Genomic DNA, 17,377 nt, shown 5'->3' on the forward strand with positions numbered 1-17,377 from the left:
TCACCGTCATAGCCCGAGTTATACAGTTTATTACTGAAAAGGATTTTTCGGAAAAAGATTGGAACCTAATTCTACGATTACTCTTTCATATCAACTTGGGTGAGGGATAAATAACTTGCTTGGTATAGATTGGACGTCCTAGTAAATAATGTGATCTTATTTTTCTTTCTGCCTCTGAACGTGACCAAGACCGTTTCGGTCTAGTTTGACAACGATTATAGGATATTTTCAACTGTTTAAAAGTGGGAACTCGTTGTCTCATTTCATGTCGGCTATGATTTGACTTAAACTTGAGGAGTCCAACGATCTACTTGGAAATCGTTGAGTAGAAGCCGTGTTACGGGAGGGGAGGTCAAGGTGACGAAAACATTGAACGCAGCATATGCCTGATGGGAAATGAAGTTTTCAACCCGCCACCTACTGCCGTACACCGGACTCTCAGCCAAACGTTTCCTGGCATGTCCTGTAACGACAACCGGCAGCTTAAGTGACTTTTTGGCCAAGGCTGACAGTCTCGTCTTCATTTTGGCTTTAACTTCTTGAGGAAGTAAACGCTTTGGTGAGTTAAACGTGCCGCCTTTTTGTATATGCTTATTGTTAGGTCGGCTTAGTTTTTTTTTTGTGTTATCCAGCCGCAAAGCGTTGATGCTAGCGTCGTCTGTGTCATTATTAATTGGCCTGCTAACCGGCTGGGAAACACAACTGACGATTCGGTATAACATGCTGACAACCAGCTATTGCTTTGTGGTTGCGCTGTCATATTAAACGAGAAACGTCAAAATGTCGTTACGCCACGCCTAGACCACAAATGGTAACGTCTCTTGCAATGGGAAGTTTGGACAGATAAAGAATAAAAGAACAAAAACAATTTACTTTCATGATGTTAAACTGGGTCTTGGATTTACGACGGAGTTCCATTACGACGCTGGCGACGTAACCTGAGTTTGTACGAAGGTAACCGGCACTGATGTAGTAGCAAAGTCATAATTGCAGTAAATATGTGTATGTAAAACAAAAACTTGAAGGCCAAAACTATGAGTATAGTCAAAAAGAAAAACATTTAGTCAGGACGTATACAAAGGACCCCCTTTTTGTTTACCTGCCTGGTCTTAAGACTAGTCCCTGTAAATATAAATAAATAACTGTAATTACACTATGTGGCCCAAGCTTTTTCAGTTGTTTTGTCTTAACTTAATTTTTGAATGAATGTTTCTATTGTCTATGTACGGGCAAGGCAATGTAGGCCAAATCAACCTTGTTATATAACAAGCAATAATAACTTTTTAAATTTTCCAATTGTTTTGTTTTTAATAAATTCTGCAAAGACTTTATAAAAACTAAAATGACCTCTGATAGTTCCCCAAAACCGGTCTACATTCTCTTAGTTTGCTTATGTTCATCCTCTGTAGTTCAAGTTTATGCTCACCTTCTTTCATTTTATTGTCTTCAGCAGTACGGCCATGAGGAAAATTTGGACTAAAGTGGGCATCTTTGGCTCCTTGTCCATCGCCTTTGGTTCGGTGTTGTGGTGGAGGCAAAGGAACGCGGATGGCCGTTTCAAAGCGTCGCAGTACGAGCTCAAACTGGTTCAAGTGCTGTTTCGACATGGTGCTCGTACGCCGCTTAAATCAATACCTGATGTGTTAGAGGTAAAAGAGAACATTAAAACAATTATGATGGGTTGCATGGTTTTTGTTGTCAGGATTACTAAAATAAATTACTTGTTTAACATTGTGGTTTGCCTAAGAATTTAAATAGGTCCAGTATTAGGGCCACCTTGGGAAATAAAATCTATATTTGAGTCGTAATATGAAAAAAAAAGAACAAATTACTTTTCTTACAAATTAATTAAAGACTAAAGTGAACCAACACTGAATCTTTATAACATGTAGTTGTAATCCTATGGTGAGAAATTTTTTATTAAAAAAACATTGTTCATACTAGAATTAGAGAAAACACATTTAAGAATACCAAAAAAAGATCTATTAAATGAAATCAACCCTCCTCTAAATCAGTGTAATTATTCATGCAATTTCCATTTTTTGATGATATTTTCTTATGAAAGGCACAATGGGTGCCCACCTTATTGGAGCCTCCAGCCCACACACACATCAGCTATGTGGTCACAGACCTTGATGGGGGCCCAAGACCGCCATCTCTGTTGGAGGACAGCTACAGGAAGAAGAAGCTGAGCGTGAGTAGGTTTCTTTCTTACGTTTGATGAGCACTGACATTGCATTTCTTTTTTGCAACCATTCAAGTTACTGTGTTTGTCGACCACATCAGGGCGGCGTGTTTGCGGGTCAGCTGACCACTTTGGGCATGCAGCAGCTGTACGAGTTGGGCGAGAGGCTGAGGAGGCGATACATCCAGGAGGTTCCCTTCCTCAGTACCACCTTCTGCCCCAATGAGGTCTAGTAAGTGTGGATTGGAGGAAGAGGATAAAATTGAGTCAGTCAGTGGATTCTGATCAGTTATTTCCCATGTCAAGTGTACGCTCCACCAACATTGTAAGGACCATCGAGTCTGCCAGGTGCCTGCTGGCAGGGCTCTTCCAGCAAAAACAAAAAGGTACTCACTCACATGACATAACTTCCTTTGTTCTCTTCAACATTTTTTAACTTATTTTTTTATTACTTTTTTTTGCATAGAAATAGTCCCCATATTAACCACAGATGCTGAGTCAGAGATTTTGTACCCCAACTACCATGGATGCCGGCTGCTCAGAATGCTTAGCAAGTTTGTACCATGACGCAAAAGTAAGAATTTTGTGAGTCTTTTTTGTCTAATGATACCTATGTTTGCGCCTCAGCCCCCGCTTCAAAGAGGTGTCCCTCCAACCGGACATAGCAGCTGACCTGAAGAGCATCCACAGCGAGTTGGGGATCAGGAGCAAATCGGAGGTCGACTTCGTCCTCATTAGAGACGACATGGTCGCCAGAGAGGTATCGGAGACTACTCAAACCGAATCCCACTAACTAAAACTGAATCAAATCAATCCACTTTCAAATCGAACCATACTCAAATAGTTTAACAAGCCACATTTTGAAAACTTTATCAAATCATCTTTTGTGGAGAGAAGCACATCCCTAAAACAAGATTTTTCGAGAACTGTCATAAAATTACAACCGATCAAGAAAACAATTGTAATACTTGGAGACAAAAATCAATATTTATCTGGAAAAAAAGTTGTAATGTTACAAAAATACTAATTTTCTAATTCTAGAACGCATGTAGCATTTCACAGATAAGACATTTGATATACAGCTATTAACTTCTTTTATTTACTTATACTACCAGTCAGAAGTTGAGACTGACACAGTTGCTGTTCAACTGGCATTCGAAAGTATGGCCAAGCTTTTGACTGGTAGTGGATGTAAAATGTTCCTTTAAACATGTTGATAAATAAAGATTTTATCATGGTGACAGTTTGAGCCATCTAAACAAAATTGATGAAACATTTTTTAAGGCAAATGGCAAGTTGTTTGCCACCAAGCGGTGTCACATTCATTTAAACAGCGAGCATCCCACCTAACACACTCTACACTAGAAAGATTAGGATATACCTGATATGAACTTGGTTAACTGATGACATGTGACAAGCATCAAGTTACAGCAGTGCTACAGCGTCTGTGCATGCGTGCCTATTGTCAGGCTCACGGCTTGCCGTGCCCGCCCGCTCTGCCTGCATGGAGAAGCCGAGTGGAGCAGAGAGCCGTGGACATGATGTTTTACTGTTACCAGCCCAGCAAGAGGTCAGCCATTGTAACAAAGAATAACTCTTATCACACTTAATCAGAGTCAACAAGGATAGCGTGACACAATATTTGTATTTTTTTTTTTTTTTTGCCCGACAGGGAAAACTTGCAGTTGTGCGTGGGGCCTTTGCTGCACACGCTCTTATTTAACATTGACGAGAAGCTACAAGGAACCTCATCAGAGCACAACAGGTGACCCATGCACATTTCTTCATGGCTTGAGTGGGTTGGCAAGGGCTGGAACTTTTTCCACTAGCTTATCTTTTCATGGCAGGGGTGTTTTGGAAATATTCCTAAATTTGACACCAGAACAATTTATTACACAAACTGAAAGTTCTGTTAACATTAAGTTTTGCTCCAAGCAGATATGTATCCAAAGCAAAATACATATGAAAATGATTAATGAAATTTTCACGTTTAACTAAAACCATCATTTCTTTTTATTGTTTGTTTTTAGCATTTGCAATAATATAACCTAAATTTTGGACATACATGCTTTCTATTGGACACCAATGTGCCTGTTAATTCCCTTATATTGTCATTCCTTTCCAATAACCGTGTCTGTAAATAATAATTTCCTTGATTGTCATAAAATTCTTTGTGAATTTATTCCTAGTGTCTTTAATTTGATTTATATTCCTCCTAACTCAAATCCAATTCCCATGCATTACAGGTAATCAAGTCTGTAACCTGTCAATTCCCCGTATTTCCATGAAAGTATTTTTTTGTTTGTTTTTATTAGCAATTTTTTAGTCAGCTAAAAAAAATAGATGCATGCGTTTTCTGTACAATAATATCTATTATAATGGATGGATTTCTTCCTATGGATGTCTATATTCATTTATTGTAGTTTATTCTACAAAATTTAATTCCTGTTCATTTCTGGCTGCCTTTTGTCAAACAGGAAATTATTCTTGTATTCGGCCCACGACACAACATTGATCCCGTGCCTGATGGCGATGGGCATTTTCGATATGAAGTGGCCGCCGTACGCTTCAGACATCACGCTGGAGCTCCACGAGCACCGACGCACCAAGGAAGCCTTTGTAAAAGTGTCCTACATGGGCCAGGTATGAGCGCCACCATGCCACCGTCGGACACACCGGTTTTTCATGACCAATCAATATTTTCTCCAGGATCAACTTATTCCTGGCTGCAGTGGACTCTATTGCCCCCTGAAGGAATTTCAGAAGGTGCTTTCAGCCTACTCGCTCAACACTGACCACCACCAGTCGCTTTGCAACAGCACAGGCGACGCATCTAAACTCTGAACACACACCAACTATAGTTGCATTTAAACATCATGTCCACATTAACACTACTTTTGAGTTCATTTGGTTTTGCTGACAAAGCAAATGTGACTTCATTCCTCACGGGATGACCTATATGACCATTTTATACACAAATAAGGTTGTGCAAAATGAGTCAATTGCAGTGTTTATGTTTAATAAACAAGCAGGGAGGAAATTCTGTCAGAGTGCTTTTACTTTTTAGTATTAGAGCCCGGTGTAAGACCATATCATTAATTCCGTGGAATAAATCACAGATGGTCTTGAAGGGGGGAAAAAAAAACACTGGTGAAAAAACAAGACATCCGACTTGGGCTTCTATGGGTCTGAGTAACTGGGACAAAATGCACACCTGATCAGCAATGAGAACAATTATCCTCCAAAGTCTCTTGTATGACTGGTTGGCTTTCAGCCAGGCTCTAACTGTGTGGACATCATAAAACATTTAACTGCACCAGGCAAGGTTCTAAGTAACATTTTAACACACTAAAATAAAGTGACGAAAAACCACTCACCCTTTGAAGACACAATGGAGAGGAAAGTGTCTCACAATACTGTCACCTAGTAGTGCAATTTTATAGGCATTACAGACATATACAAGATACAGGGTGGGCCAAATGTTGGTATACTCGTTCTACCTAAATTTAGCTTATTACAGGTACAAGTGATTTGAGTCAAGCGGAAAAGATTCAATCAGAACCAAGGCCGTAATGTCACCTGATTAATTTGGCCGGCCAATGAATCGGTTGGGCCGTAGTTCTAAGTGTATAACGACTTTTGGTCCCACAGAATCAATAAAACATCTACCTATGGATTATACCTACCAACTGATCATATTGAGCAATTAGATGCTTTTCTTTGTCAATGTATGTTCCATTTCCTGTTCTACAGCCATCATTAATCTTTGCTGTCACTGGAGCCCTAAAAAATGATGAAAAAGTAAATTAAAAGCAGAAAATTGAGGGGTTATCTTTGGTGAGTAGCAGAGATCCACAACATACACGCAACGGACGACATGTATATACCAAAACAATATCTTTTATTTGTAGTCCATCACCAAAGCCCTGGTAGACTATTTGCACCAAAGCCAACGGAGAAACACATGACAAGCTTATACAACAGAGAAAAAGAGAGAGGAAGTCAACTGGATGGTATAAAGCAGTGCGCGTTTACATTGGCGTCTCACTCACGGCCTCGCTTTTTATATCGTTACACCAGATCTAGCTAACTCTAGTTCTATGTTACCTGGCATACCTCGATTAGGCATTGAGCCCACTCCACTCTGCAGACCGTTGGAGGGAGGGGGCAGGGGGTGGGGAGGGATTATTGCTGTGGGAATGATTTACCCAGAGTCAACAACAGAGTCGAAAAACAACAAAACAAAAACAAAAAAAAAGTAAAAACAGGAACAAGGACACACATAGCACATCTGGGTATTAGCAATAGGATTTACGCTGGCTAAAGAAGTCCTGGAAGTTTTCAAGCACAACTTGTAATAAAGTGTTATTATTGGTGTGCTGTAAAGCCCCTCAGGATCCCCCCCCACACACTTCATGTGGTTAAAAATAAAAAGAAGACGCTTTCGGCAGACGGTCCATGTTTGTGCTTTTTCTTTTTTTCTTCTTTTTTTTAATAATACTATTATCTTAATGAGGTCATAGTTTGGTTTGTTATACACTGGAGTTACAAAGGAAATTAAAATAGACTAATATTCGAATAGCCCACCAACGGTAAACAGTACAGTATTTAAGGGGAGGGGGGGGCGCTTCCTCGTCCAAGAAAAATCAGGTAAGGAGTCGAGAGGTCACTGATAGAATGCCTATACACACACACACACACGCGCACACATACCACACACGCTCACATGTCTATACTGTACAGAAACAGTCAAAAACAATGGAGACAAGATGGAGTTCTACCCAAGTCCTCACAAAGCACTAATTTGTCTCGATCCTGTTCCATTACCGCATCCATGATTTTTGTTCTTAATTCAGAGAAGGAAAAAAAATAAGATGGACATATACTGTAGCATCTCCATAATGACTTAGAGCAACGGTGATTCCCCCTTGTTGTCCAACTCCTCATAAGTCCCCCCCCAAAAACATGAAAACAGTTATTTTTTTCTTTTTTTGAGAAACTGATGCACAACAATTCCATACATTCTGAAGTTCATAAGTCAAAATTGTTCTTGTGGCAAAAAGTACTCCAAGTCCATTAGGAAAAATTCCCCGCAGTCCGAGCGTGACTGGACCGGGTATCTCCATTCTGTTGATTCCAGGGTGCATCCACCGTTTTTGGATAATACTTCCTCACTTAACCTTTTACTCCGTCCCAGAACATTTTCAATACAAAGTTTCTGGATTAGAACATTCCAGGACCCGGACTGAAGCCCATGTCCATATCACGCGGCCTCATCTGCCCCCCCATCATCATTGTCTGCTGTGGTGGGCCGCCCATGCCCTGCAGTGACATCATCATGTTAGGGGAGCCGCCCGGGCCAGGGTGGGCCATTTGCCGTCCCTGCATCATTCCCCCGGGGCCACCTGGGGACATCATCCGTGGCTGGTGGCCCATCATGCCTTGGCCCATGAACCCCGGAGGGCGCATGGAGTTATGGCCAGGGTTGCCTATAGGCATGTCTTGGGGCCCCATGCCCCCGCCGGGCCCCCCCGGCATTCCCCCCATCCCCTGCATGGGCATTCCCATTCTAGGGGGGCCGTCGCCCATCATGGCCTGCATGGGAAAGCCGGAGGGGTGCGAAGGTTTTCCTCCGGGGTTGTCCCCTCCACCGCGAGGGAAGTAGGACAGAGTCTGGCTGGGCTTTTCCGATGGAATAATCCTGGACAGGTCGAACTCGGGGATACCAGACGCTCCCGGACGCATCACCTCGTGAAGATCTGCCTCGCTGAAGCCGCCTTGCATGTTGTTGAACTCGGGTCCTCCGGGGGTGTTCGGCTTGCACATGCCCCCCTCCGGCCCGCCCCCGTGAGGCATGTTCCCCATCCGTCCTCCCATCGGTCCTCCTTCTCCCTGGAAGCCCATGGGGTGACCGGGGAAACCTTGGTGCCCCCCGGGCCCGTTGTGAGGAGAGAAGGGGCCCTGCTGGGATGGGGACTGGGTCAGCGGGTAGCCCTGGTTTCGGTGGGGATAACCCAGACGTCCCTGGGGCATCATTTGGGGGTTGGCCATTCCAGGGTCTTGCGGATTAGCGGGGATCATCATGCCGTGAGGCATCATACCGGGGCCCATGTTAGGGGCGTTAGGAGAGGGCATTTGCGGGGGCATTCCGTGTGAGAGGGGCTGGGATCCCATTGGGTTCATACCGAGGGGGCTGAGGGCTGGCATGGGTCCAGAGTTGCCAGGTCCCATCATGCGAGGATTGCCTTGATGGTTCATCGGCATACCTTATGGACAGACACAAAATGATACTTAGTACAAACCTATTCATACTAGGTCAGTAACCTTTCGACTGTGCTGTGATGAGGAATCTTCATTGGTCCAAAAAGTACACATTTATTTGCTACACTATGAATTATGTATCTGTAAATAAAGTGCTACCTAAGTGCACTCCATTTGTTCATCTATCATTGCCAGTGACATACAGTGACAGCTAGAACAACTAAACGTGCTTCCACTAGATGGCAGAATTTGCATAATTATACTTTCATGCAACTAATTAAGTCTTGCCATGCACAGACACAGTAATAATTTAAATTGTGACTGGCTCATCATTATTTCAATACCTGTGAAATGGAGACCATAATTTTGTTTTTTTATTTTTGGGGTGAATAGTAGTAAATTTACAGACGCCCACAAGCAACCATGTTTCAATGCTTGTTCAGACAAAGCTGATAGATTTTCGAAAAAAGTGACAAAATTTTCCTCAAACGCATATGGACAAGAGATGGGAGGTGGGTTCCAGTCGTTTGAAAATGTTTATCGATTCCCCATTGAAACAAGGAATTCAATGAACGCTCTTTCCTATGGACAGACATCGAATAATGACATATGGCTGACAGGAAGAGGATACATTCAAACTTATACTACAAAATGTTGGCATTTCTGGAAGAAAAATCTGAACAACAAATTGGGTACATTGAACAGGGCCAATTACTTTTTGACTGCCCCTCATACTTTTGTGACATTTGAGATTCTTCTATTGAAAAATATGTGGCAAAATAGTCAAAGATTGGCTGTAGTTGTGCTAAACGTTACCGTTGTTGTTGACTGAAGGCAGGTTAGGGGAGCGGGCCGGGGGCGAGTCGTCGTCAGAACTGGCGACAGTCTTGATGGCGTCGTGGTAGAGCGGTGTGGAGCTGGGCATTGCGAACTTGGACATGCGCGACATCATAATGGAGAGCGGGTTCTGGGAGAGTGTAGGCTCAGGCGGGATGGTGTAAGGGCTGCCGGATGGCACGTTGCCCGGGAGGGACATTGGGCCAGACGGCGCACCGGACGAAGGCGGGGCAGAGGCAGGGCCATTACCACCTACATGGTGCAAGAACAAAACACATGGATCAGACATCGGGATCTATGGTATACTATTATTTTATACATTGAAACTTGTGACAATACGTGGGAAACTGTATGACCACAAGATGGAAGCAGTGGGCTGCACACCTATAATACAGCCGGGCCATTGTATGTTGAGTATGAGCAAGTGTGGTAACAGGGCCAATCAGATAATGTATTTTATAATGTTTTTAAGGCTAATATTTTTATGGATATATTGTGTAAAATGCACAGTAATGGTGGATTCTATGTCTTCCTGGTAGTTGCAAACAGTCGGCATAAAGTAATGTACTCTACCTTGCTCCATATTCCCCATCATGTTTGGTGAGGTGAGACTGAGAGGGGGCTTGCCACCTTGTTGTGGCACTCCAGGACTCTGCATGGGCGGCTTTGGTGAGGAGGCCCATCCAGGCGAGGGATTTGGAAGAGAAGGAGACCTCATGTGAACAGGGGAGGCTCCCGCCGAGCCCATCATAGAGTGCGGTGACTTCATTGGCGCAGATGATGGGGGTGCTGCAGGTGCCTGGGGGCCCGCTGGACCCGTGAGCATGCCGGCCAGCTGGGACGGTGTCTGAGGCGATTTGAGGTTTCCAGAAGGTGAGCCCATCATGGGAGACTGCACCTGCCTCAAAGGAGGGGACTTGAGTGGGTTGACGCTGGGAGAGTTGCCCCCGCCTGCTTGGACATTCAAATCTGCTGGCTTGCGCCCTCTTTGGCCCTGTGGAGGGCCAGCATTGGGTGGCAGGTGGTTCATGCGACCGTTGCCTCCCGTTGGTGTGGCTCTGTGTTCTGGGCCAAACGGTTGTTCCCCGTGTGGGCCCCTCATCCCGCCGGGACCCCCTGGGAAAGGTCGCCCAGGCCCCATAGGAAAGTCGCCAGGTTGGGGCTGCTCAGAGAAGGGCGGCCCTTGCATTGCCCTGCCTTGGCCGGCCATGTTTTCCATCGGAGGCCCTCCTCTCATTCTTATCATTTCATCTGGACTCAAGTTCATTGGAGGATCTCGGAGCTTGGAAGGGTGCATGTGAGGTCCAGGCCCTGGACCAGGACCCATGCCGAACTCGGGACCCATTTCTCGACCCCCCATTCCCTGGAGCCTTGACGATGGGCTCATAGGACCGTCACCGGGCATTCTTGGAAACATACCCATGCCATTTCCTGGTTCCATTCCACCTCTTTGGTGGCCCATCATCCTTTGCATATCCATCATCATGCCAGGGGGAAGGCCTTTCTCTCCTCCCATACCTTGATGGAACATTGCTTCTTGGACCGACTGAGGGTTTGGAAAGCGCTCCCCTCGACCACCAGGGCCAGAAAACATCGTCCCCGGACCACCAGGAAACCCTCGTGCGTCTCCCATACGAGGCGGCATGTCATCAGGCCACCCCATTCCAGGCCGCGGGTGTCCCTCCATCTCAGGATTGATCATTCCTGAGAATCCAGGCATCCTCTGCATGTGAGGGGGCATGCCTCTCGGGCCGGGACCAGGGCCCATGCCCATGCGTTCTGGGTAAGGGTCTTGTGGCCCACTTGGTCCTCCCCATATCTCTCCCGGGCCCATCTGATAGGGTGGTGGTGGTCCTCGTATCATGCCGCGTGGACCGTGGGGGTGCATCATCATGTCTGGAGGAAGTGGTCGATGTTGCATTTCTTGTTTCTTTCTCTTTTCCTCATAAAACTCCTGCTGTAACTTCAACCACGCAACCTGTTCTGGGGTCATTTGATCACCGTCTCCACAGCCTCCTGGCACCCCCATGTGGGGACCCATTTCATCCTGCGGGAAAGGAGGCATATCTCTGGGCCCGTGTGGAGGTCCAAAGGGTGGACCTTGTGGGCGAGGTCCTCCTGGCCCACCTGGTGGTCCAAGGCTTTGAGATTGTGCCATCATGGCCTGCAAGGGGCCTGGCTCTGACCTCCGTGGTGGACCGTCAGGGCCGCCATCATGGGGACCACCATGGGACTGTGGAGGCCCAGGGGGTGGCGCGTCGCGGTCATCTGGAAAAAGCATGCGCTGAATGTCTCGCAATGTCTGCAGCGAGCGCTGGCGATGTTCCAACTGCTCTTGGGATAGACCTTCTGTGTTGGCCTCCATATTTAAAAGCTCCTGCGCCAACTGTTGCTGCTGCTGCTGGGGCGTCAGACCCGGCCCCCCAGGGCCTACGCCCTGCCCTACTTCACCAGCCGTGGCGACATTGAGGCCTCCCTCCGGTTGGCTCATGGGTGTCTGGTCAATTGGGCCTGCGTTGTTGCTGGGGCTACCGCCAGGAAGATTCTTTGATTCAATGCCTGTGGCTGATGAGCCATCCTGTGGAAGAACGCCAGACTGGCTTCCCTGGTTTGTGGACTGGGGTGCGGCTGGGTCGGCCATGCCCGTTAAGGATGGCTTGGATCCAGGCTGGTGGCTCTGATCTTGGCCATGGGACGGCGTTTGCTGGGAAGGCTTGGAGTCATTTCGGACGGCATTTGCTGCATTGTTCTTTTGAAATTAATAAAAAACATGATTAGAGAAGTGAAGATGTTGATTATAAATGTGGATGGATATTAGGATGTCTTTACCAGAAGGAGGTGCGCTTTGTCTTTGCTGTTGGAGATGTTTTTCATGTGGAAGGTGATGATATTTTCTGTATGTCCAGTCAGAACGGCATCAGCTGCCCTGAAGACAAGAAGGAAAGCAGGTATCAGCAAACGGACACTATTATTTGTATTCAAGTGACAGTGGATAGGACCGTGATCATGGCAAGATTAGAAAACAGCCAACCACTTTATATGCACACCCACTGAGTGAGTTCATTGTGGGGAAATATTTGGTCTTCATTGGCATCAGGATTTCATTTTCATTTGCTTCTGTAATTAATCTAATTGTTAACACTCTAGTTCAACCCTTCTGCTGGTCTTTTATTTGTCATTACACCAAATAGGCAAAGCGCTGCGGCAATTTTTCTCTGGGGCCACCAATGTCCCCCCCACACACTTTCAGAGAACAACTAGTGTTACGTCAAGATGCCTTACTTGTTAGCCATCTCTGTGGTGAAGACATAGACGAGTTTGGAGCCTGGTTTCTGGCCACTAGCAGGTTCCGTCGTGGAGCCCTGGCCTCCCAGTAAATTGTGGGATGGGGTGGAGGAGCGGCTGAGTCCAGAGTTGGAGGTAGAATGGGTGACAGAATCCGGTGGCTTCACGTCACTGGAGTTACAGTCTGCGGGAAGACAACAGGACAAGACGACACCGATTTCAGGACATGTCGCAATGCAGTCATGTGTGGAATTGATCAACAGATGGACCACCAACACATGCTTGGAAGCACACTTACTGAAGAATCCTTTGTCATCTTCGTCACTTTCTCCCCCGGAGCACCAATCGGCTCCGCTATAAGGCTGCCTCCTCTCTGCCACACACATCCTTTTCACCCTGCTACTGTCTGCACGAACACACCAAAACCAATAATGGTCTTACAAATAGCAATGTGAGTTACAATGAGAGGCAGATGTGTGTATATACAGTACAATTTATAGTGCTACAGAATAAACACAAAATCCACAAAAGCAAAACAAAACAACTAGACTACTTGGTTGTTGGATCAACTTATTCAACATCCAAGAATCCAGTTGCTTCGATTACATTTTTGTGCTTTACAATGACCAAGCTGGTTGAGAATCTATAACATTCAAGTTAACCAAGTCCTTCTCATATAGTGGGCATGGCCCCGGGGGCATACTTTATTTATTTATTTGCTGTGCTAGAATAAAGTATAGGTGCACATCCCGTTCGATTACTATTAGTGGCAGTGGTGCTCATTCATTGCATTATATTTCAAGCAAATCGATACACTTCAAATCTCTTCTGTTACATACGGGAAAAAAAACAATGTTAAACATACTCAACAATTTAAGTTCTTTGTTTAAAATCTATATTTCTGCATTGCTGTTTTCTTTGTTAATAAGGATACAATGGTATGCAGATGTGCACGACTTTGTAATTACACTTTAATAAACAAATCATATGATACTATTTACTGCCAAGGCAGCAGTTTAACTGAAAATAATTGAAAAGGACTGAGTTAACTGTAAACCAGCAAAGAGAATTACAAGGGATCCTCGGTTCCGTTACAACGGCAGCCAGGTAACCTGAATTTGAACACAATGTGACCTAGTCCATCAATAATCTATGCCAACACAAAAGAAAAAGCACACAGGAAATAATGTATTAAAAAAAGCCATGAATATACTTTATAAAACAATGAAATGAAAAAGTTCTGCTGTAATTGAGAGTTCTCTTGTGCCGCGTGACAACATTCTGCTGTAAAAGCGATTCATTGCCAGCCTTTTATGATTTTAAAACAGCATATATATCGATACCTTTCTAAACCAAGGACCAACTAGAAAAGTTCTAATCCAACTACAAATGCTTGACCATAGACAATATATAACATGCTACTGGGCTTCCTCAAATTGTAGTGTCTCCTTAGTCAAGTATTTGATTTACCTAACCTTGGATGTAACTCAACTCCTGATCGCGAAGCTCATGCTATCCATATTGAGACAGCAAACTAATTGAGATTCGGCAAACAGTGAGCCAGAGTAGTGTACTCTATTTTGTCACAATGGTTTTAAAAATGCAATTTATCAACATTCCACAAAAAGATTGATTGTGCTATGATTATGTCCATCCCCAATAAGAGATGATGTCTATAGCAACTGGATATGACAAAGGGTCATCATGAGTTACGGACAAAACATTATTCAAGCTTTGCAGATTTTGTTCTGTTCTTTCAATGGTGAGCAGTTAAAAGCTTCATTACAAAGAAAGACGGCGTAATTTCCCTATAAAAATCATAGGTGCTGACAGCAAATCTTTACAAGGCCTCTGAGTAATACCGGCCCCTGAAACCTGCTCAACATGAATCAAGCGGCCGTTATAAGCTGCCTTACCTTTATCCTCACTGGTGGGGGTTCCGCTCTCCGGCTGTTCAAACGACTCCACCGATGTGCTTCGCTCCCTTTTCACTTTCACTTTGGAGCTGGGGCCGGAGGTCAAGCTCTGGCCATTCTTCAGCCCAATGCCCCCTGCCACGCTTTGTGCTCCTTTGGCACCCAGGGTCTTGGGATCGCAGGGCGAGGGCTGCGACTGGCTGCCAGCGCTCCCTGGCTTACCCTGATTGGGCATTTTAGAGTCCATCTGGGAGGCAGTGGAGGGGGACATGACGGGAGGTGAGCGTACCATGGCCTCCGTCTTAGGTTTAGGGCTGATGTAAGGAAGATGAGAGACAAAAAATGTTTATTTTGTCAACTTGTCATGATTTTTTTTTTTTAAATCAAGCAGAATATTGATCGGTTATGCATGAGCATGAACAATAGAGAATAAAAAGAGAGGAAGTCCGTGAGGTCAAACAATTCGGCATGTAGACAATTTTCAGGTAACACACGACTCCATAGTCTAACAAAATCATTCTACCATCAGTGTCACAGAATTAATTTTTCACATTTACAGTATTTTTTTTCTGCTTCATGTGCGATTTCTGTGCGGGTCTTTTACGGGGGGGTGATTGCCATTTTTTTCTTTTCCAAGGCAATTTTGAAGTGTGTCTGTTTAAGATACTATATGCATTTCAAAAGGAGAACAAGGACATAAAAAGAGAAGGTTACCGACAAGAATAATGTGAAGTGAGCCAACACAAAAATAAGCAACGGGCGCCCAGCATCATTGTACATGCCATCACTTGGTCGAAATTAGATTGTTTTTCATGTTTTATGGGTTTAACAGTGGTTACCTGTTAGCTTACTTTTATGCATGTATGACAATTTTAAATCATAAAGGCAAAAAGCTAAATATTGTGAGTCCTGTGATTGATAATTGCTAGTTCCATTATTTTCTAAGTGACTGTGGACTGTGTTCAAGTCACTTTAACAAAAAAGGAAGATAGTGAGGTAAACTATCAAGGGTGTAACAAAAACAATTTGAATCAGAAAATTCTGGAGAAAATTTGAGTTAAAAGATGCTAGCGCATCAATTTGAACTTAATTGTTCCACATAAAAAAAAATAGTGCATCAAATCGTCTTTTATTGGAGATACTTTATCCTTGAAGGAAATGCCGCATTTACAGTAGCCCACTGACAAGTTCAATCACACTGGAAATGACGACAAGGAACTCAACGCATCAGTCTCTCTCCAACTCAGCCAAACCGTATTGAAAGAATTTGTAATCGCACTGAATCTAATTTTTGTACTTTAAATCAAGATACATACCAAAATAATATTTCATTGATACACACCCCTGTCCATCCCATGTCATCCATCCATTTTCTGCACGACTTGCTCCCGATTGCTTGGGGCGAGAGGCGGGTACACCTTGGACAGGTCGCCAGATAATCAGAGAGCACACTTATGGACCATTTAGAGTCCGAGCAGAGATTAAAACCCATGACCCCTCAATGTGTGAGGCAGACAGTCACGACTTGACTTGAGGTAACCTAGTCATTAGGGCCTGACCAATATGGATTTTATTTTATTTTTTAGGCAGAACAATTTTTTGCAGAACTGGTTATTTGGCCAATTCATACAAATATTTTGAATTAATAAAATAACTTATGATCCCTTAACACTGACAACAATAATTAAATTAAATGTAGATTGAGTAATAATTTTTGTCCTTATAGTATTTGTTTAAATTTACAAAAGAGAAAACATTGGGTTGAATGTTGAATATCATGATTTTTGACTTGTGGAATGTTTTAATTTTAATGTATAAAATAAAAACAAAAATTTAAAAACACAACAGCTACTGGCAAAAATAAATGAATAAAACCCTTTGTTTTTTTGGATTATTTTAAAAGAGAAAATATCAATTACTAATAACTAGTCAGTCCCTAATTTTTTTTTTTATTTGATTTTTTTTTTTTTAATTTATTTTATTTAATGGGGCATAAAATGTCTAGCCTTTGAAAGCTAGTGTTCTACCTCATCTGAAGCTCTCCATGGAAAGAATAAGAAATGCAGAAATGACTGCTGCTACTCTGCGAACTGACTATGAAAGCAGCTCAGTCTTGTCGAACAGGACAAATCCAACTTTCAGAGAGCTTTTTTTGCCACACCCTAATCCCTCCCTCCCACTCGCCCTCACACACACTTGTAGAAGCAGTGTGAAACGAATGCCAACAAGTCCAAAAAGCACAACCGCAGCCTTGCTCACTATATGTACAAACACATGGGGCTGCTGCAAGTAGAAAAGCAGGGAAGCGCCAGGGAGAATTTTGGCAGTCCAGACAGCCGTTTCCAGAGACTCAAGCATGACTTTGCAGGGAAAGGTTCCAGAGACAATGCACTCCCTGAACCCAGGGACATCTCCGGATCACACTTGAGGACTTTTGCTTGACACCACAAGGACATGTTGAGATTGGACCTAAATTCACAATCTTACAGTGTGACATAAGCACACATGAAGAAAAGAACACTGTTGGCTCATACCGCACTTCCCTCCCTGATACTGCAAAACCCGCAAATTGGCCCAAGATAACGCACATTACATCCTTTTGTATGTTTATGACCAATGACAACCATCTGCCTCTTTTTGAAACAACAAAAAATGGGAAATTGCTAATCAACCTGTCAATTAATAGCATGATTTCCTTTTTTTTTTAAACTAGCAAACGGCAACAACAACAAAACAACAGCAGCTTACAGCTGGAAAATATTTTTGTGTTTAGACAGGAACAATAACCAACAAAAACATCCACTCAGCTGTTGCTTTTTCAGTCTCCAAAAGGCTAAATTAAATGAAATTTTGTTGTTAAAAACATTCCAAACAGCTCTTAAATGCATCTGCG

General features: G+C 43.8%; 2 protein-coding genes across 5 annotated transcripts in view; one reads left to right on the forward strand and one right to left on the reverse strand.

The window, feature by feature from the left end:
- The first annotated feature begins 409 nt into the window (after positions 1–409).
- Positions 410–5,228, forward strand: acp6 (acid phosphatase 6, lysophosphatidic). Of its 2 annotated transcripts, none has more exons than XM_088314399.1 (11): positions 410–559; positions 1,451–1,649; positions 2,066–2,194; positions 2,287–2,417; positions 2,492–2,571; positions 2,652–2,739; positions 2,813–2,945; positions 3,655–3,755; positions 3,858–3,950; positions 4,663–4,828; positions 4,895–5,228. In XM_088314399.1, the coding sequence occupies exons 2-11, from the start codon at positions 1,461–1,463 to the stop codon at positions 5,027–5,029; spliced, it is 1,245 nt and encodes a 414-aa protein (XP_088170525.1). In that variant the 5' UTR covers positions 410–559; positions 1,451–1,460; the 3' UTR covers positions 5,030–5,228. The 2 variants fall into 2 exon arrangements, with proteins under 2 accessions (XP_088170525.1, XP_088170527.1); XM_088314401.1 differs by having other exon boundaries at positions 1,454–1,649.
- Positions 5,229–6,067: 839 nt separating this feature from the next.
- bcl9 (BCL9 transcription coactivator) overlaps positions 6,068–17,377 on the reverse strand; it is a 38,623-nt gene continuing 27,313 nt past the window's right edge. For all 3 annotated transcript variants that reach the window (XM_088314397.1, XM_088314398.1, XM_088314396.1), the window contains 7 exons: positions 14,485–14,798; positions 12,867–12,974; positions 12,566–12,752; positions 12,113–12,209; positions 9,857–12,032; positions 9,263–9,535; positions 6,068–8,451 (listed from right to left, as the gene is read on the reverse strand). In XM_088314397.1, coding sequence (XP_088170523.1) covers positions 7,409–8,451; positions 9,263–9,535; positions 9,857–12,032; positions 12,113–12,209; positions 12,566–12,752; positions 12,867–12,974; positions 14,485–14,798 — 4,198 coding nt within the window. In that variant the 3' untranslated portion in view covers positions 6,068–7,408. The remainder of the gene's footprint in view (positions 8,452–9,262; positions 9,536–9,856; positions 12,033–12,112; positions 12,210–12,565; positions 12,753–12,866; positions 12,975–14,484; positions 14,799–17,377) is intronic.

The sequence above is a fragment of the Idiotropiscis lumnitzeri genome, chromosome 14 (assembly GCF_059441095.1).
Source record: "Idiotropiscis lumnitzeri isolate Australia: NSW breed Sydney's pygmy pipehorse chromosome 14, RoL_Ilum_1.0, whole genome shotgun sequence".
NCBI classification, from domain to species: domain Eukaryota; kingdom Metazoa; phylum Chordata; class Actinopteri; order Syngnathiformes; family Syngnathidae; genus Idiotropiscis; species Idiotropiscis lumnitzeri.